At 44.8% G+C, this 15,726-nt stretch overlaps 1 protein-coding gene across 1 annotated transcript; it reads right to left on the minus strand.

Annotated features, from left to right (window-relative positions):
- Positions 1-791: 791 nt before the first annotated feature.
- On the minus strand, positions 792-15,466 carry Il12b (interleukin 12B). Its single transcript, XM_047556615.1, has 8 exons — positions 15,358-15,466; positions 11,203-11,290; positions 8,163-8,438; positions 7,515-7,632; positions 5,309-5,526; positions 3,668-3,816; positions 2,091-2,222; positions 792-1,325 (listed from the first exon to the last, which is right to left on the minus strand). Exons 2-7 carry the CDS (start codon positions 11,288-11,290, stop codon positions 2,091-2,093), a joined length of 981 nt encoding a protein of 326 aa, XP_047412571.1. The 5' UTR covers positions 15,358-15,466; the 3' UTR covers positions 792-1,325.
- Between the last annotated feature and the right edge of the window lie 260 nt (positions 15,467-15,726).

The raw sequence follows: 15,726 nt of genomic DNA on the forward strand, positions 1-15,726 counted from the left end.
TCGATGCCACTGCAGAGAGTCCCCACTGGTCAGCCTGCAGGGATATTCCCTGAGCTCAGCAAGACACTGACTTTGGAAATACTATAAAGGGAAAGAGCAGTTCTGCAAAATTGGAAATGAAATTGCTGCAAGGAGGGACAATTTTTAAATGATAGGAGAGAAAAAAAAAAAAAAAAAAACATCAAGGGAGACCTGGAAATAGAATACCTGAGTCAGCTGAGAAAGCCCAAATGTGATTGCAAAGAAGAGTTTTTATTAGTTTGGCCTCAGAATGCAAAAATAAATAAATAAATAAACAAACAGAAAACCAACTGAATCACTTTACAGAGAGCACGTCCATATCTTGAAAGTAGCACCTCCACGGAGTGATAGCTTCTGGTCATATCCACGTGTCAGGTTCACTGGTGCAGATGGGGAAGTGATTCCAGATCATTTTCTCTGCATCTGTCTGCTTTCGTGTGTGGCTGTAAAGCTGCCACCTGCGATTCTGGCCATTTTACATCCTTATCCATAACTACACGCGTCCACCCTCTTGATTAAGAGCCTTTTATCTTCCAGATACCTATGCTGTCCTGTGCTACCCTCCTGTGTCTGAGAGAGAGGTGGGGCTGGGAACCACCAGGGAGGCTGAAATTCAATTTTAAAGTTTTTGTTTTTAGCTCTTTTAAAATTCAGGCATCCAAAGGCTAAATCTGCTTGGAAGTAGAGATGTCCCTGAATTGCTTATCAACGCCACTGCTAGCAAGTCTCCAATGGATCTAGCATCAATTCCTTCAGGATCTCTTCCACAGCTTCACGTCTTCGTGTCTCCACTTAAACATCTGTGTTCCCATCCAGTCCAAATATATGACAGTGCCCGTGTCAGCATGGAGCTGCTTCTGGTTGTCAGAAGGTCAGTGCACCTGCAGCTTCATTTGGAATGATGTCAGTTTAAATAACACTGAAGTTCACATTTTGCATAATAGGGTCTGATTTCTACAGATCAGGTCATGAGATTACGAACCATTCAATACATCCTGGCACATAAGTCTTAAATAACAGTAATAAATTAATAAATACATAAATTACTTAAATATTTAAATAGCATTAAGGTCAGTGGCAATTAGAGTGCTGAAAAAAATCTATAAATAAATTAGCTCATTGTATCCATGAGCACCTAGCTTCTACATATAAAAATATAGCAAAGGTATCATTATAGTGCTAAAAATTGTTTAAAAAGCAAATCAAGTGGAAAATGTTATTTTGGGTTCCTTCCAATATGTTTTTAAAATTCTTTGCAGAATATCTTCCATATTTTCTCCAAAGTTTCATCCTGGGATTGGAACCTGGAAAAGAACGTGGAAAACCCGTGTGCATGTGAAACGTGGTGGTGAGGGCTCTGATTTCTCACCGCACATGATCCCAGGCAGTTGGGTTTTTGGGGATTCCATGTCAGAAGACCCAGTCTTTCTTTATGTGGCCTCGAATTTGGCAGGCACCATGTTCCCCAGCGGTCCTTCCTTCTTTCCGTTTCTAGGGAGCTAATCCAGGGGCAACTAACCACTGAGCCACATCCCCAACCCTTTTATTGTCTTTATTTCGAGACAGGGTCTCACAAAGTTGTTGAGAATCTTACTAAGTTGCTGAGGTTGGCCTTGAACCTGAGATCTTCCTACTTCAGCCTCCCGAGTCACTGGGATTACAGATGTGTGCCACTATGCCCACCTCCCCAGATGTTCTCTTAAGGGTGTTTCTCTAAAAAATATATCTGATTGGGTTTCTTCCTTGATTAGAACTCTTCAGTGGCTCCCTGAACCCCAGAACAAGGTTTTAACTCCCAGAAGCTCCAAGTCCTCCTTGCTCTGACTTCTGGCTTCCTCTCTCTCCTTTGCCTTCTCTTTGGAGGACAGGACCCATGCCTGTTTCCTTTACTGCAGTATCCCTTGGCCCAGCACAGTGCCTGCTATAACAGACATCAAATCAGTATCTGTCGTGGAATAAATGCTTCGGGCTCTGGTGTACCTATGCTGGGCATCCCACTCCTCCTTTCCTTTCCATCACTGTCCTCCACCTGGGGACAGGTCTGGGCTGGGCTTTGTAGTCCTTCTCACCTAGGGGCAGGACACAGTTGCCCATTCACTCCAAGATGAGTTATAGTAGCGGTCCCGGGCTTGCACATGGATCTTGGCACCCTTGTGGCAGGTCACTGTGGCTGAGGTCTCGTCCACAAGGATTGTCTTGTTCTGCAAAGTAGTGGAAACTGTAAGGTTCACTGGTGATGCAGTCATGAGGTAGGTCATGCCTGTTTCTGCAGGGCACTATTTCCCCAGGCCAACCAACTAGGTCTTGGGACCCTTGCAGTTCCAGGGCACTGAGCGGAATTGCACCACCTACTGGGAACTGAGTGGAAATACACCACTTAGTGGCAGAAGCTCTGAACACAGGAGACTTTTTCTACCTTCTAAGTCCTGAAGGGAACCGGTTTGGTCCAGCTCTCAGTTTTCTACACAGTGGCCTTGCTCCAAGGCTCTGTGGACATTCACACCAGCACTCAGCTGCTGATGGGACTCACGCAGCTTTTCTCTAGCTGTCCCTGCATATTCAGAAACCATACCCCAATCCTTAAAGCACTCAAACATGCCTCCAAATCCTCAGCAGTGCTACTTCATAGTTGTGGAACTTTAGGGAAATGTCTTAGGTTCTCTCTGTCTTTCCTCATGTATAAGCATGGACAACAATAAGCCTGTCTCATAGAGCTGCAAAAGTTAAGGGTAAAATTCTGTAAAAGCTCTAAGTAAGTCATCAGTACCTAGGAGTGCTCAGTACCACCTATTAGTGATGCGTATCTTAAATAGGGAAGATAGCCGCCAAGACTTTAGGTGACATCTAGGTAAAATCTATTCCAGAATAGCCTCCCCTCCCACCTTTCCCTTTTCCAGGGAGTGACTGAAGCAAAAGTTTCTACCACATGCTAAATGCTGTGCTGAATAAGACCTTTGTCCAGTGATTTTAAAAGTGCAGTGTAAGAAGGCAGTGCTTTGTAAGTGTCTCTGGAAACTCGTATGAGCCAAAAGGGTTCTGAGGCTAAAGCCAAAGGTTGGAAGGCCAGCATTTTGGCCTTGTAAGCACAGCCATCCTGTTTGGTGATGTGATTTTACAGTGTTTGGAACAGCCAGGAGCTACCCATATTGGGAGAGACAGACAGCATGAATGCTTTATTACTCATTATAGTCACTCAGTGGAAACAACCATTTTGGGATCCTGGAGTCCAGGTCTCCTGTATCAGAACTGGTTTTAGTGCAAGGATGAATGATCAGCCATACTGGCTGCCATCGGGTGGCTAACTGAGTCTGGGTCCTGGTTCTACCACCCCCTAGCTGGTGATCTTGTGCAAGTCACAGCCTCAGGGAGCTTCATCGTCTTCACTTGTGAAGTGACAGTAATACTGGCTGCCTTCATAGGGTTAATTGTATGCATCAAGTGACATGCCCTTGGCACAGTTCCAAGCCCATAGAAAGAGCTAAATCAAATTAGCAGTGATTACAGTGAATCCCACCGTTATGTATAATTATAATGCATCAGTTAAAATAGAGCAAATCAGTTGTTATCACTATTCATCTTCCCCCTGGTGTGGGCCCATGAAACTTTCCGCAAAATCTGCTGTACCTGGATAGCCTCTTACCCTTACCTTCCTCTTGCCCTGGACCTTCACGGAGAATGTCAGGGAGAAGTAGGAGTGTGGGGTGCTCCAGGTGTCCGGGTACTCCCAGCTGACCTCCACCTGCTGAGGAGTCTTGGATGGCTTCAGTTTTAGGTTCTTGGGTGGGTCGGGTTTAACTGTGGAAAAGGACAAACACCTTTATTTTCCTAATGGGGCTTTGGAGCTGGGGTTTGGGCTTCTGATCCTGCTTGCACCTTTGGCCAGTGGCGAGTTTATAGGGTAGCTCCTAACTTCTCTGAGCAGCTGGCCGCACCTGTGAGGCACCTTCGCCTGCAGGTGCTGCCGCTGTGCTCGGGTAGGAAGTCATCGTCAACGGTCACAGCTTTCACTTTTCCAGGAGAATCTCAGACTCCTCGTCACTGCACAATCTAATGAGCCCCGGGGGTGGAGCCACCCTGCTTGGTGCTCAGGAGAAAGTTCTTAGTTAGAAGCACTCTCTGAAATCTGGGCTCTGCAGTGGGGGCCGCCCTCTCTGTGCTGAATTCCACACTTGGCACTAAATGTGGAACTGAGCCGGGCTGCTCCCTGGAGATGAGAGGAGGGACTTCCCACTCGCACTTTCTTTTGTATATCTCACGGCTCTTGGCACTGACGGGTTGGACGAGTTAGAGTTGATTGTCTCTGTGCTTGTTCACTCTTTTTCTATAAATAATTTCTGAGCACCTATCATAAGCCACCGCTGTACTGCGCTGCACCTGGAGGATGCAGCAGTGAGTGTCACGAAGTCTCCATCCTCAAGTAGGGCACCTTCTCTACACAAGGGGAGAGCACCCCTTTGCAGGATGTGCGTAGGCTCCAGAGACCCAGCACAGTTCCACACAAAAACTGCGGCCCTAGTACGTGCTTTGGAAATATTCTTCCCTCTGTTCTTAATACAACTGATATCTTTCCTGGAGATCTCAGCTGAAATGCCATCTTCTTAGAGAGGGCTTCCCTGGCCATCCTCTGGGGACTAGATTCCCCTGTCCCCACCCACCAAATACAAACTTCACAAATTCTAGAGCAAGTTCTGTGAGTCTTTCATCACAGTTTATCATGATAACTGTTCAATGAAGAAATGGTAATGGAAATAGTAAACAGTGGCATATCTACCTGCCACTTAAAAAATAAGGTGTACCTTTTGGAGAAGCTTATATAAATCTGTGTGTGTGTGTGTGTGTGTGTGTGTGTGTGTGTGTGTGTGTTGTATATGATATATTTGAATGCAAGAGAAAGATTGGTTGGGAATAATTTTGGCTTGGAAAAATTGTAATTAGTAGGGACGCTCTGGTTCTAAATATAAATGTCATAATGGAGGGGCCCTTGGATCCATGATGGCTTCCCCCTGGGTAGCAGAACAGACGTGTAGCAAAGAGTCTGCTTTCTCTAGTGGGGCAGATCTGGGCCTGAATTGCCAGCTGTGCGATCTGAAATCTGGGGCATGCTGCTTCATCTTTCTAAGAGGCAATTCCCCCTCTTTAAAATAAACAACAGTATCTACCTCATATTTGGAGGTGTTGCAGAATAAAAAGCATGCATGGAGACCCCACGCCCCAGTGTCCTGGACATAGTGAACATGTGACAAACATCGTCTTTCCTGATGAGGCACAGAAGATTAGGCACACTCACTGATGTCCCTGATGAAGAAGCTGCGGGTGTAGTTTTCGTACTTGAGCTTGTGAACCGCGTCCAGCACCACTGCAACCGGCAGGCTCTCCTCAGCCGTTGGGCAGGCGCTGTCCTCCTGGCACTGCACCGAGTACTTCTTGTACTCTTTCTGCTCCACTTTGACCCTCTCTGCAGAGAGAGTCGCTTCTCCACACGTCACCCCTTGAGGGTCAGAGGAGCTGAGGTCAAAGACAGAAATCATCCTGTGTTACAATTTGGTGTTTGAGCTCCTGGCAACTGCAGCCAGTGAGGCGGGTAAGGCCTCTAGGGTTTGTCTGCGACAGGATTTGTCCAGCTGGGTTGATTCCCCACAGTGGGTAAGCAATAGCCCTTTCCAGAATGAGTTCAGCTACAAGAGATAGAAAGCTATGCTTATCTACCCCCAAGCCAAATGAACCTGGAAATTTGTTAGATCCAGAGTCCCTGCTTAAATCCTCTATTAAAAATTTAAATAAATTTTCCCATTTTAATCACAAAATCAATACATACAAATTATAGAAATTAAAAATGACAAAGTTGCATACTAACATCTGGGTGCAGTGGCCGGTAATCCCAGAGACTTTGGAGGCTGAGGCAGGAGGATGGAGAGTTCAAAGCCAGCTTAGAAACTTATTGAGGACCTAAGTAATTTAGTGAGATCCTGTCTCTACATAAAAAAAGATATTTAAAAAAATGGCTCAGTGGGTAAGCACCCCTCAGTTCAATCCCCTGTACCAAAAATTTTTTTAAAAATGTGTATGAAGGAAGTACATATCTTCCTTAATCTTGCTCCCCACATAGATACTCTTCTTAACCTGTTGAATACTTGCAGATTTTTTCAATGAATATTCAGTATAATCACATACCCACATGTATATATGCTTATATATTTTATCTATATAGCATCAATTTTTAAAAATAAAATAGAATCAAATATATATAATTGATTATATAATATATAATTGATATATATAATCAATATATGATTGATTATATATAATTGATTATATATATATTTGATATATAATCAGATTATATAATTATATACCTATGATTTTGTAACCATCTTGTCCCTCTCTACAACAGAACATTTAGATTGGGTTATTATTATTATTATTTTTTGAGGGGTGTAACAGGGATTGAATTCAGGGGCACTAGACCACTGAGCCACATGCCCAGCCCTATTTTGTATTTTATTTAGAGACAGGGTCTCACTGAGTACTTAGCATCTCTCTTTTGCTGAGGCTGGCTTTGAACTTGCGATCCTCCTGCCTCAGCCTCCCGAGCCGCTGGGATTACAGGCGTGTGCCAGGACACCCAGTTAGATTGGGTCAGTGATGCTCACGAATACACATTAAGCCAGGGTGTATTGTTCTAGGCTTTAATAAACCATTCCTTTGCTGATTACCAAAAACATCTTAGTGTCACCTAAGATATGCAACTGTGTCTCTGGGCACTGGGATAAGCAAGCATTTTCATCTTAAAGATGGGAAATTGAGATCTCCCAATGCTTACTTTACCCACTTCAGTGGTGGCAAAGCCAGGGTGCTCACCTAGGGCTTGCTTCACTCTTCTAGATTGCTTAGAACTTGATTCGAATTGGTCATGGAGGGGACCAGCCCGTAAGCTCTGTAGCCCAGGAAATTGGTTTCTCAGGGAAAGTCCGTGTGTGTTGGACAAACCGTGAGCCTCAGATTAGCAGTGTCAGCAGAGGAAACAGGGGTTGAAGTAGCTGTGAGAAATTCTCAGGAGGTCTCAGAGAGCGAGTTCTGGAATCTGCTTTAGGGTCTCCAAGATCTATGCCCCAGAGCACCTGTTTCTGTTTTTGACTCAAGGTACACTTTTGGCAAGTCATTTTTAGCTTCAAATTCTCTTTTTTTTCTCCCCGTGGTGTCATGAGCCTTGAGGAACCATTGCCAGGAAATCTGGATGAGTGGGTTCAAACACAGCAGAGACGATTCCCGGCCCTGACAATATCCTGACAATTTCCTCACGCATTTGTTTGGGGGATTGGCTTAAATCGCCATGTTTTCCTCACTTTAGGCAAGAGGTGGGGTTGAAAACCACGGGATTGATTTTTTAAAACATCTTTTAAAACATCTCACCAATAGGTCATGGATCATTTCCCCTTATAGTCTTAATGAAATAGTTGCATCAAAATGTGAGAAACCAGAGTGGTTTCACTTACCCTCTGCTGCTCTTGACACTGAATTTCACATCAGTACTGATTGTTGTCAGCCACCAGCAGGTGAAATGCCCAGAATAATTCTTTGCCTCACATTTTAGAAAGGTCTTATTTTTAGGTTCTGGATTTGAAAAGAATAAAAATCCGATGTTTAGGGGTTGTCTCCCAGGAAGATTTTGATTATGGTTAATCACAAGCCAACAAACAGTACGGGGATGACATCCTTCCATTTATTTCCTTGGAAAGTAATGCTGCTCCCCTGGCAGGTCATTCTGCAAAGATTGGGAATGAACCAATAGGCGGCTGATTCCGCCGAGTGCGTTACTGCACACACTTAACGCTTGGGACAGAAGAATTAATTTTTTTGGCATTCACCCTGTGCTGGATGATGTACAGATTGGTTAACTTCCATCAGCCACCCAATAGTGTCTGCTATTTAAAGACAACCTCAGGACAAGCATTCAAATTGTAAAACTCTCTCAATATGAAATTTTAATAAAAACCCCAACATTCCAGAAAGCAAAGGGAAATGGAGTTTTGGGGTGGTTTTAATAAAGACTTACTGTTCTTTCATTAACTCTTGCCTTTTCAATTTTTAAAACATTTTTGTAACTTTCACTGAGGGGAAGAGAAATGACTTTCTCCACTTACCTTTGGGGTCCTTCAGAATATCAGTGGACCAAATTCCATCTTCCTTTTTGTGAAGCAGCAAGAACAACTGGTTGAGAACTTCACCTCCTTTGTGACAGGTGTAGCGGCCAGCATCTCCAAACTCTTTGACGTGGATGGTCAGGGTTTTGCCAGAGCCTAAGACCTCACTGCTCTGATCTGAGGTCCAGGTGATGCCCTCCTCTTCAGGAGTATCACAGGTGAGGACCACCATTTCTCCGGGCGCGTCAGGGTACCAATCCAACTCCACAACATAGACTGGACAGCACCGGAAGTAGAGAACCAGACTGTAAGCTCCAGGAGCTTCAGGACTCTGTTCCTAACTGTCTGGGCAACCCTACTGCCTAAGCACTACCTTGCTCATAAGTGTTTGGCAAATGCTTCCTGAGATGATCTTACATCATTGGGCTCTGCTTGTACCAAGGTCAGGGAACATAGAAATAGAGTTTTAGAGCTACTGGGGGCTCATAAGTGGGCAGTCTGCCTTTAATGATCAACCTCTAATTAGTAGGCATGTAGAAAAAGACCTTGATGCACCAAAATATGCAGACAGCACAAGATTCTTTGCCATATTATCTGGTGGAGATGAACTTCCAGCACCATTTCAGTTTCATAGGGACAGGGTACAGTAGTTGACAGAGTAACACAGTGGCAAAAGACACAGGGTTTCCAGAAAGACTGACCAGGGTTGAAATCCTGACTCTGTAACTGGTTAGGGGATCTAAAGAAATGCACTTAAACACCATGAGCTTCAGTCTACTCATCTCTCCAATGGGAACATGAACATTACCTATGTTGTAGGTTTGGCTCTGAGGACTACATAAAGGAAGCATGTAAATCCAAGGCACTTAGCGCGTGCCAAACTGTGTTTGTTATTATTGTTAGTCACAATCCAAAGAGTCAGCCAACTGCACTGAAAACTCTCTTAAAATTTCCACAGGGATTTAGTGGTTTAGTTTCTTCTGCATGAAACTCAACAATGGAGATTCTCATAATCTCTGTGTTTTCTAAGCTGTTTTATACTCTTAGAAAGCAACCCAGTGGATCACAGTCTTTTCATTTTGTAGGGGAATGCACTGAGGCCAAGGGGCTAAGCAAGGTCATGTCCGACAGGTGGTATAACAGCGATACCTCGGACCCTGGTGTCTTAGGGCGTTCACTGGATCTCTAAAGCCAGGATCTAAACCGAGGGTGAGGAATGGCTCAGTAGAGTATTCCAAAGGGCATGTCATGTCAAAGTTTCATTCATTTGTTTATCCATGCATCAGTATTAATGGCATACAATAGTTTAACGCAGTGGTTCTCAAAGCCTTATCATCCAGCCACCACCAGCAGCATCACCAGGAACCTGCTAGAAATGCGAATTTTCAGTTGCTGAATCAGAAACTTGGGGATGGGCCCAGTGATGCATCTTTTGAGCCCTCTGGATGATTCTGATGCCTGTTCCAATTTGACAGCCACAAGATGAAGAGCCTGGATTTTGGAGTGACGTGGGTCTGGATTAGAATGCTCTAGGCCTCACTCACACTTGTCTGGGACCTGAGGCAGTGGTGGGGGAGGGGCATTCAAGATTTTAAGCTTGGATGTCACCATTTTTAAAATGAGAAAAATATTAGTACTTGCTTGAAAGACCAAAGTGTGGATTTTATAAGCTAATTCATATAAGAGCTTAACACAGTGCCCCCAAACGCCCTGCAAATGGAGATGCTTGTTACTGGCATTCAGATGTAGGCACCGTGGAATATAAAGTGCTCCCTTTACATCAGTGGGATTTGTAACTACTTGGACGGGTAACAAAGATAAGAGGTGACAAGCGCTTGGGGTCCCACACTTTGGAAATGATTAGCTCTGCTGACATAAAACCGCTGGGAACCTTGGGCTGTCTCTAGTTTCTCGATGTCCCTGCAGGCAACTGAACAGCATGATGATTTTCCTGTCACAATTGAGACTCAGAAACCCTAGAAGACTTTGGCCCAAGGGCAGGGAAAACAAATGCCAGAAGAGAGGGCTCCACTTCATTAAGAGGCCTCCCAAACGCTCTCAGTATTTCTCACATCGACTTTCTGGAATTTCTGTGGTTTACCAGATCACAACCAAGAGGTTAAATATGCACAGACCTGGGTTCCTGAGCGCCCTGAAACTACTGGACTGGAAGGAATCTAGCCTAGGCCTTTGCCTTTACTAAGGGAGGACCTCTTCTCTGACCTTCATGGGTGGGGTGGCTGGCAGCGTTGTCCTCTTCCTGAAATTTTTTAGAATGAAGGAATGATCCCAAAGTTCTTTCTGCCACCCATTCAGGGATATACTCACTTGACTATCAAAAGATTATTTCTGATCATCAGCTGAATCTTCATCCTTAATTTATGCCTATTTCCTCTGACTCAGCTCTCCAAGGACTCAGGAAACAATTACTTCTTGTCCTTGTAAAATTTTCAAAACCTGAAGTGCATATGCTTTGGAAGTAAGACATAACTGGGATCAAGTCCCCCCTATTTTGCCCTTACCAGGTATGTGGTATTGAGTGAGTGAATCTCTTGAGCCTCAGTTTTCAACATCTATAAAATGGGATTCATGTAGTCCCTACTTGGCATGGTTGTTGTGAAGTTAAATGAGATCCTGTGTGGGTACACAGTAATGATCATGACTATCATATGATTAAAGATAGCAATCTCCAACATCTGAGGGTCTTTCAGGTACAAGTGACAATTAGCCAGTGTGTATTCTCTAAGTGAATGATATGTAATAACATATTATTTACTTAGTAATTTTGTTGTTGTTATTACTGGTGGAAACCATAGTTGTTTTCACACCGCAATCCATAAAATGCCGCCATCTGCCATCCAACAGGAAAACCAAACAATGCAGATACCTACAGGGGCGGAAGGAAACGCAGCCTTCCATTTTCCCAGTGAGAGCTCTCAAGAGGAGGACTCAATTGCCCATTTCTGTCTGATTTCCAACAAGGCTGCCTGAGGGCTCTGGCTCAGACTCTGCAGCCTCCCCAGAAAATCACAAGAGTTACCATTTTTCTCCAGTTCCCATATGGCCAAGAGGGGAGATGCCAGCAAAACCAAGGAGACCCAGGAGATGACCAACTGCCGAAGACACATCTATAATGAGGGAGGAAAGAGAAGGAAGAGGAAGGAGAAAGTCAGTCATTATTCAATTAGCTTTGTGAGCCATATCTACATTCTATCTACGTTTTAAATCTGGTGAACGTGAAGTGGATTACAGGAGTTCTATGCCAGTCTCTGGGTAAGAACTTCTTGAAACAGAGACCTGTAGTTTGTCTATTGTGCCAGGCTAGCTCAGATACAGGTAAGAGTGTGGAGTCAAGACCCCAGACTCCAGGAGCTGGGTGGAAGCAGGCTTGTGGCGAGCAGCCTGCAAACTCGTTTATTGTGGGAACAGCTATACATTTTATAAGTTTCTTGCCCAGTCACAATGTGCCGTGGGGGATCAGACCACCAGGCTCCTATACAGGTTCCCTTGGTAACACTGAGTCAACTTGGGGCAGTTGTTTACTTTCCTAGGTGGCCGAGGCGGAAGGCTCCTCCCTTCAAGTTTTCCTTACACACTTGAGACGTTCACTGCTGCCGGCCAAGAACTAGGATTTCTCCCAACAGAGACCCACAGGCTATCTGAAGCTGAAAGACACCTAAGGTCTGGCCTTCTGACACAGTTCTCTTGTTTTAAAGATGAGAAACACAAGCTCAGAGAAGGGATGTGAACTTTTCTGGATCAGCATTCAGCAGTTATTCGTTCAGTGCTTGCTATAATTTTAATACAATACTTAAAGATCATTGAGCTAGAAGTGGCTGAGAAATAAAGAAGTCTTCACCTACATTCTGCTTTCTAGGTACAAATACTTCCACTCAGTGTCTTCTAAGTCAGTGTGTTAGATGCTTCCTCTCCAGTTGGGGAGATAAGTCCCATGCCTGTATCACTGTTGCACAATGTAGCACAAGTTGGGATAACCAGGGCTAATGGACTTGGGTTAGGAATGGGAAAGGTCAAACAGAAATGAATTTTCAAGTTCTGGCAACAACCTGTATTGATTCAGTTTGTCTCGTTTTGACAGCAATTACTCCATATTCCAAGATGGTTCCTATATAATACGACCCTGCAGCTCTCAAACCTGAACATATGTCAGAATAACTGGCAAGCCTACCAAACAGACTGCGGGGTCTCAACAGCCTGACTGTCTGAGCCAGCACGTCTTGGGGCGAGGCCTGAGAATCTGCATTCCTAATAGGATCACAAGTGAAGTGGATACTGCTGGCCAGGGGACCACATTTTGAGAGTCACTGGTTTAACCACAACTCCTGAAAATCAAGGTGTTCTTTGGCAGAAGACAATAAAATAATGATAGGTGCCCCAAGAAATAATGAAATGCGTACTTCCGTGCTAAGTCAGCCACTGTTTCCTATTAGAACACAGTCTAGATTAGTGTCCGGGGTTTCTAGAAATCTTTAGAGTGTGAAAATTCCATTCCTCCTATAAATTAGGTTGAGATGATGATTATTTAGTTTCATTCTGACACGTCTCCATCCATCTTGGAGAACACCAATGTGCTGAAGGAACATGATTTCAGGGACCACTGGTGTAAATCATATGAAGAACAAGGCTTAAATGTGTCACTCAAATACCTTAAAAATGGGCATTGTTTGGTTGTGATCACAGCTGTGTCAGAACTGTTGCTAAGCTATGTGCTTTGTTCCCTTGTATTATAAAGCTCCTGAGTGGCAGAGACAGGACTGGAAGCCAGGCCTTTCAGCTCAAGGCACACTTGTCCCAGCAGGATGGAGGATTAGGGACACCATCCAAGTTATAACTGTAGCAAGATTCTAGTTGGCAAAGGGCATTGGTTGGTACCTCCATAGGCTTGGAGTCAAACAGACAGGGGCTCCCATTCTGGTCCCACCACTCATGAGCTGTGTGGTGCATGCCAAGTTACTCTCTCAACCTCAGTCTCCTCATCTATCAAATGGACATAATAAAAGTGCCATATCATCTCAGAGGGTTGCTGGGGGAATGCAATGAGAGGACACATTATAGAAGACAACCAAAAATGTATTAGCAGAAGAGATGAGGGAAAAATGGAGTCTCTTTCTATTTTGTGCACAATGGGGAGCCAAAAAAGTCATGCCAAGCCATAGGGAAATGCCCACGGAGATACTGCCATTACACGGGCCTGTGAAATCCAGGTGTCAGCACTCTGGCAGTGGAAACAGTGGAGATTCCTGGCATCTCCTGGTGATTCCTTTGGACTCTCTCAATGCCGGGATTTTCCCTTGGCTCTGTGCTAAGTACTTCCTCTCTGGGCCGCAGACGCTTTTGAGCATTGCAGGAGAACTAGCGTTCAGGGTCCAGGGAGCCCTGGCGATGGTTCTAAGAAACAACTGCCATCTGTCATCACCTGCATTTTAGACCGCGGAACACTGGGAAAGCGCAGAGCAGGTGCTGGGTCACTACCTTACTCCAAACCAGAAAAACCAAACAGGGTGCAACACGTGCTCCCCTTGCGCACTTGGGCTGATCAGCTGCCACCTGGGGCTGTATCCCTCCGCCCACATGTCCTTGGCACAGTAAATTTGAGAGTCTTGAGGATTACTTCCCCGCCCCCATTCAATTTCAAATGTTTCCTAAACTCCAAGCCCTTGCAGGAGGAACAAAGGGACCCCAGTTAGGCATTCCAGCGTCCTGGGGTATGCCGATGCTCCCCGACACTGCTGTCAACTCGGGCTTGCCAACAACGAGCCGATCTTTTGCAGGTTTATTTTGCTTGTTACTTTTCAATTTGAAAAGAGAATTGTAATTTGCAAATAGACATAGTCAAACCGGGCGCTGTGGTGCACCCTGTAACCCCAGTGGCTCCGGAGGCTGAGGTAGGAGGATCTCAAGTTCAAAGCCAGCCTGCTGAGGCCCTCAGCAACTTGGTGAGATGCTGTCTCTAAATAAAATGTGAAAAAGGGGCTGGGGATGTGGTTCAGTGGTTGAGTGTCCCTGGGTTCAATCCCCAGTACCAAAAAAAAAAAAAAAAAAAAAAAAAGACACAGTTAACAGATGGCATGGGTGGTACATGCACAGTCTCCAGTCGCTAGAGCTGGCATCCCAGCTCAGCCACTTGCTAATTGTGTGACCTCAGGCAAGTCACACAGAACTCTGCCGGCCTCAGGTCTTAATGTGTAAAATGGGCATCCTGTTACAGTGAGGAGCTAATGAAATAATTCATGGGAAATGTCCAGCTTGACCTCCAGATGACATCAGGTCCCCCAGCCCCTTGCTCTCCTCCTTCGGAGGTACTTACTACAATGGCAGTAACACAATTCCTTCTTTAAAGTTTGGCGGCCCCCCACACACTAAGTTCTCTGACAGCAGGGACCCCGTCTGTTGTTTCAGACTTCAACTCCAGAGTCGAGCCAAAGTCTAGCCCTAGAGGGGTTCCACAAATTAGCAGTAGTACAAAGCAAACAATTTCAGACCCCAGTGTAACGGACTCTGAGAGGTTCCCCACATTCTGTTCACTACCTTCAAATTTCTTGTTTGCAAAAATTGTACCTGGGCAAGGTGGAGAGACCCCAGTACCGTAAAGACCACCTCCTCCCACAGAATTAGAACTCTTCAGAAAATCGTTGTAAACCTCAACATTGCTTTTCATTTTGCAAGTGGATTCAAATTTAGTTAATCCCAAAGAACCAGAGAACCTGCTGTCCAGTTTGGTTGATACAACAAGACTAGAAAGCCCCATCCCAAGTAGGGGAGTGGGTATGGTCTGTAACATTCAGTTATGAGGCAGAATTTTGAATTCAGTCACTTGAAGGCATTCACAAAAGACCTTTAAAAAGTTTTCAATACAAAGGCACCACTGACTTTAACTGTATACAAGCGTTTCATTGATGGCATTAACACTTAGGAACACACACACACACATACACACACACAGAAAACAAACCTTTCTATCAGTGTGGGCTTGTTCATAGGACTTGTTATACAATTAGTAGTAATTGACTTTTTAAAAAATTGATGCTTCATACAAAGTAGCTAGTTTTACTAGTGTCCCAGCAAGTAAGTTTGCTTCCAGGAAGCCAGCCCTCCACACAGCCCAGTGCAGGGGTAGCACACTAACCTGCAGGCCCAAGGGAAGGGGTGTCAGGGCACAGAGAGAGGAGCTTACCTTGTCCTGGTGCAGGCTGCTGGGGCAGATGGACTTGAAAGAGTTGCTTCTTCTGCTGCTGTTCCTGCTCTGAAACTTATATACCCTACTCCTACCGATCTTTCTGATGGAAAACCAAACTAGAAACTGACTTGTTCCAAGTTGCAACATTGAAAACTATTCTCAAAACCATTTGGGGAATTTTGAGAAGTTCCTCCCCTCCCCCACTCCCCTGTGTGTGTATCAGTAACACTGAGGGAAGAAGACATCAAATCCCAGGTAAGAGGAAATGACTTTGGGGTGGGGAAAAAGGAAGGAGTCGGTGATGCTAATTTTGGGGGGTTTACATCATGGCCAAGGTGCTTAGAGATGGCCCCAGGCAGCCTCCCT

Source organism: Sciurus carolinensis, chromosome 6 (genome assembly GCF_902686445.1).
Source record: "Sciurus carolinensis chromosome 6, mSciCar1.2, whole genome shotgun sequence".
Taxonomy (NCBI): Eukaryota; Metazoa; Chordata; class Mammalia; order Rodentia; family Sciuridae; genus Sciurus; species Sciurus carolinensis.

What these genes read in the sequence shown, in the direction of transcription:
- Il12b (XM_047556615.1), bottom strand. Translation starts at nt 11,290, where the DNA reads ATGTGTCTTCGGCAGTTGGTCATCTCCTGGGTCTCCTTGGTTTTGCTG. An exon ending in AGTGTCAAGAGCAGCAGAGG is followed by an intron (nt 5,527 to 7,514) that starts GTAAGTGAAACC and finishes CTTTGACCTCAG; the next exon opens with CTCCTCTGACCCTCAAGGGG. An exon ending in AGGTCCAGGGCAAGAGGAAG is followed by an intron (nt 2,223 to 3,667) that starts GTAAGGGTAAGA and finishes ACTACTTTGCAG; the next exon opens with AACAAGACAATCCTTGTGGA.